We start from the raw sequence: 4881 nt of genomic DNA, 5'->3' as shown, positions 1-4881 counted from the left end.
CCTGCCCCGCCACTGACGGAGCCCGCCGCCGCCTGCGCCTTTAAATGCTCCCAGGAGGCCCCGCCCCTTCCTGCTGCTGGCCCCGCCCCGCTGCCGCGCGGCTCTTCCGGCTCTGCCGCTTCCGGCTCCGGTTCCGTAGGGTCTGTGAGGCGCAGCGGCGGCGGCGCTGGCGGTGAGGGGTTGTGGGGTGCCGGGCTATGGGGTGCCGCGGTGTGGGGCGGTCCTCGGGCTGGAGCTGCGCTCTGGAGGGTGCTGAGGCACAGCCCGGCATCCGCAGGACAGCGCCTGGCCCTCAGCCTTTGTGGTAGGGGTGTAGCTGAGGCTGGACCTGGTGCGGAGCGCTGTGGAGAGCCGGAGGGCGGAAGGCTTCAGGCGTGTTTGAACTGCCTCTCCTGTTCCTCTGCTGTGGAGATGTTGTCTGCCTCTTGGCGTCCGGGCAGCTCCCTTGTGTTCCGAGAGTGTTGTATAGGGGTTTGCCTCTCCCAGGCCTGGCCGCTGTGACTGGCGGTGCTTAGCCCTGTTATACAGGAGGGCCTCTCACTCCCTGCTCCAGCCCTGTGGGTCATGCAGCTGAGTCAAGGATGATAAAAGTTACCTGCTTGGAGCATTTCATTCTATGCGAGTGTCTGAGTGTCCCTAAACTTTGCTTTTGATGTGTTGTGTCATCAAAGCATGTGTCGTATAATCTTAGAAATTGGATAGAAGGAGAATTGAACAGGTCAGGTGTGTTTAACAGGACATAGCTGGGTGGGAGAGAAGAAGGTCATTAGTCTCCATCAGTTTTAATATTTGTTCTAGTCTTATAATGTGTAGCAATCTATTTTGCCCATGTCTCTTGCAAAAGTGATACAGAAAGCTCACCCTAATTAAATCAAATAAGGTAATGGAGTGTAATTACTTAGAGGAGTGAACTAGCTCAAAAGTGATTACACTTACTGTAGGTCAGGCAACTCTTTGATATGTCATTTATGCCTTCAGAAGCTTATTAACTTCCTTAGGTTTCATCAGCTCAGATAATATGAGACACACAGGAGCACATCACTCGCTGAACCAAAGTTACAGGCTATTCCGTGTTTGGGTTAACTCTGGTTATACCCAGACCTGATATACAGGTGTCCAGCAAAAACAGCTGCTGGAGTGAGAGTTAAATTCCTAACTTCCCCAGCTGCACATTTCTGTATTGTGCATGTGGCAGTTGGCACGATTCAAAGGAATTCTGTGGAATTTGTAGGGTAAGATCACATCTTTATGTTATTATGTCCATTTTACTGTCATCCTGAAGTAATTTTCCCCAGTAATGAGCACATGTTGATACCCCTTCTTATAACGTAAACCAAGGCTGAGGTAGTGCACTATATGAAGTTTTGAGCTGCATGTATTTTTCCAACAAAGTGACCTAATTAAGCTGTTAGTCTGAAATGGAAATCATGATATTGACTAGAAACTGATTTTGGGGAGGATTTTGGTTAAAATAACATGTCTGTTTGCTTGTTGTCAGGCGCTGGATGACCATACCTAAACAATGTCTGTACCACGTGGAGCTGTCCATGCAAAATGGATAGTAGGGAAAGTAATAGGAACCAAAATGCAGAAAACTGCCAAAGTGAGAGTGACAAGGCTTGTGCTAGATCCATACTTGCTAAAGGTAAAAGCTGGTTAACAACTTGTCTTGCATGGTAACATTTGTTCTATCTGGAGGAATGTTTCATTGATTTGATTCAGGATTTTTGATAGCTCTTTACAAGGCAAACTCCTTAAGGAACATGCCTAATGATTGTCAATTGTGGGGGTGACTGCAAAGGGTGATGAGCAGTGTGTTGTTAGGGCACTTCCTTACAAATTACCTGCTAAACGTGTTTCTTTGAAGTGCTTTGTTAATACATTTCGTTTGATCTCAGTTGAGAAGGTAAGTTTTTGTTGTTTCATGCTTTGATTTAATTTTTCATACTGGAGTATGCTTTGATTTGGAAAGTTGACGTTAGTCACTTTGACGTTGAATTTTGTAGTTTTCCTTATATGCATCATTGTAGGCATAGCTAGTATTTGAATCTGTACTGTGATGTGCTATAAGAGCTTTGTGTTTATCACTTCTAGTTGATGCGTTTAAACAGGGAGGTTAAAATTACCATTTTCTCCATTTTTAGATACAGAAACCTTGCTACATGTGGGTGGAATAAGTTGCCTTTGCTGACCAGAAGGTTAAGGGTAGTGTCAGGATTAGATAATCAGCCCACTACTTTATGCAGCAGAAGAGTCTGTTAATTTCTTTCTTAAAAGAAAGGTTTTGAATTCTGCCACTCCAGTAAGAATAAATACTGAATTTTTATATGAAAGAAAACTAACTGAGCACGAAAACTCAAATGACAAACATCAGGATACTGATTTCAGGACTGGTGAACTTTAAACATAGTAGGATGAATAAAAATTAACATCAGTTCTTGAATTGTGGACTGCACAGGGAAGTCATTCAGCTTGGAAGAGCCAAGGCAACTCTCTTGCTGAAGCAGTGCTGATGTGAAGCATCCTAAGGAGAGGAAGAGTTAACACAGCAGAACAAGAGAGCATCTAATCTTAAAAACTATATAAAGCTTTACTTCTTAGTGAAATTTAGTTTATATTAGCTATATATTTGCCAATTGCTTAATTTTGAAGTCTAATGGCACTGTTTCTTTTTTTCCTTCTACAGTTCTTTAACAAACGAAAAACCTATTTTGCCCATGATCCGTTGCAGCAGTGTGTTGTTGGAGACATTGTTCTTCTGAAGGCTTTGCCTGAGCGAAGGAGCAAGCATGTGAAACATGAACTGGCTGAAATTATTTTCAAGGTTGGAAAAGTCATAGATCCAATAACAGGGAAACCCTGTGCAGGAACGAGATTCCTTGAAAATCCGTCAGATTCAGAAAATCTGACAGAGGCAGATACTACGTATCTCAGTGAAAAACTTCAGGAACTTAAAGTTTGCTCAACAGACAAATAGGGGGGAAATATTTAAACAGAGAGCCCTGCTGTTGTATGTTACATGTTTCAGCAAGATCTGTAGTCCAAATAAATAGTAAACATAGTTGCTTATAAGAAGAGATGTTACAGATTGATAGGCACCTCAAATCTTTAAATTAAAATAAGAGAAAACATGAGTTTAGTGTTAACACTTCATTCCCTTGCATGTAGTTTTGCCCCAAGCCTTGACAGTTCTAAAAGCCAACTGCTCACCTGGAATGACTCTTCTGTATGGAGAAAGACAAGAATATAAGTGTATAATGTTTAGGTTTGGTGGGAGGGTTATATTATTTGATTGTTCTGTATTTCAGACAGTCTTGTGGTTTCTGGGATTACTTAAGACAACGCTATTAAACCTTTTAAAAGGAAGTGTAGAATTTTAAAACCAGCTACCTGCATGTGTCCTCATTTCCTCTTACAGTTCCTCATACCACATTGCAGTATCTTCTGACTTCCAAAATCTCCAACTCTCAAAAACACCGTCACTTCCCTTTATAATGGCAGTGAGAATAAAACTTTGGGTAGCTTAGCATGCTTGCCTTTATAACCTGTCCAAAGGCAGTATTTAGTTCTGGGAGAGATGGGTCTCTTTGAGCTGCCAGCAGGAAATAGAAGCTGATGGGAATACAAAGCCAAAAAAGCAGATGTAAAGATGGTTAGATTTACGTCTTGCCAGAAAAGCTAATTAAAACAACACATTTTGGGAGAGGTACAGGTGCTGATTTGTTGCATACTTTAATATAAAACTAGAAGGCCTTAGCAGTTAATGATTAAAGATAACTTTATCCTGCTACAGTTCAGGGATTCTTGTGTCCTGTCTTCCAGGACGTAAAGCAAACCAAGAGTATGTGGCTGTTCCAGCAGCTTTGTGTTGCCAACTCTTTGTTCAGATCTAAAGGCGCATCTGCCTCAAAATGCAGCACTGTGGGGACAGCATTCCATGTCCCTCTATGAGGGGGAGAGTGGTATATCAAAGCTATGAGAAAGCCTTTTTGAAGCATCTGGCTGTGGAATTGGTCTTTGTTTAAGATCAGAAGCTAAACAAGGTTTATCTGAACAGACTTCCCCTGACCTAAAATACCTTTCTGTAAGAAACTGAGCCATGTTATGCTGGTAGTTGTGTTCTATTTTATTATTCGCCCTTCCATTTCCTTCACCTGTATGAAATCAGTTTCAGCTGCCTGTAGTTTGCTACCAAAGTTCACTTGCACTCAGCAAATTATCTGGGCCAGGAAGAAGGACAAACTTGCATTTCCTTCAGTGCTTCAAACCAAAAAGTCACTCTTTGAATGCCAGTCCTCAAATCCTGTCCTAGGATGACAAGACACTTCAAATTAAGTAAATCAGCAATGTGAACATGGTCTCTGACTTTGAAGAAGTGTCTTAAACATATGGCTGTAAGTTATTCTTGTTAGTATGTATGCTGAAGTGGTTTAGGTTGATGCAAATGACTTGGTAACTGTAGCTGGCTGATGAAGGTGCTTGTGGAAGTGGAAGGAAATCTGGGCTCTGACTTCAGCTCCAGTGAATGTAAAATGTGAAACTTCATCCCTAGCAGAGATTGAGAGAAATGTGACCCAGGCTGGAGCGCAGCCCTGGGCTGTGGGAAGTACACTGAAGTTGTATCTGAGCAGGCAGTAAAGGCACTTAACCCTCAGAACTTGGGATGTGACTGTTCTAATAGCTAGATGTATAATGCTTGTAAGAAATAGAAATAGTTTCCCATTTGGTTTATGAATTACATCTACATATAATTGGGGAAGTAAATCTTTCCCTGTATCTCCTGTGATATTTCTTGATTAGCTGTTGAAATATCACTCTTTGGTTTGAAGATTGCTCAATCACAGAAGGTTGCATGTGGTTTCCAGTTTACAGGTAGGCTCT

At 42.2% G+C, this 4881-nt stretch overlaps 1 protein-coding gene across 1 annotated transcript; it reads left to right on the top strand.

Annotated features, from left to right (window-relative positions):
- Nucleotides 1–90: 90 nt before the first annotated feature.
- Nucleotides 91–3382, top strand: MRPS17 (mitochondrial ribosomal protein S17). Its single transcript, XM_065694863.1, has 3 exons — nucleotides 91–172; nucleotides 1499–1645; nucleotides 2687–3382. The coding sequence occupies exons 2-3, from the start codon at nucleotides 1523–1525 to the stop codon at nucleotides 2975–2977; spliced, it is 414 nt and encodes a 137-aa protein (XP_065550935.1). The 5' UTR covers nucleotides 91–172; nucleotides 1499–1522; the 3' UTR covers nucleotides 2978–3382.
- The last annotated feature ends 1499 nt before the right edge of the window (nucleotides 3383–4881 follow it).

The sequence above is a fragment of the Lathamus discolor genome, chromosome 14, assembly GCF_037157495.1.
Source record: "Lathamus discolor isolate bLatDis1 chromosome 14, bLatDis1.hap1, whole genome shotgun sequence".
NCBI classification, from domain to species: domain Eukaryota; kingdom Metazoa; phylum Chordata; class Aves; order Psittaciformes; family Psittacidae; genus Lathamus; species Lathamus discolor.
The sequence above is the reverse complement of the archived record's forward strand: the minus strand, read 5'-3'. Positions and strand labels throughout refer to the sequence as shown.

What these genes read in the sequence shown, in the direction of transcription:
- MRPS17 (XM_065694863.1), top strand. Translation starts at nt 1,523, where the DNA reads ATGTCTGTACCACGTGGAGCTGTCCATGCAAAATGGATAGTAGGGAAA. An exon ending in TAGATCCATACTTGCTAAAG is followed by an intron (nt 1,646 to 2,686) that starts GTAAAAGCTGGT and finishes TTCCTTCTACAG; the next exon opens with TTCTTTAACAAACGAAAAAC.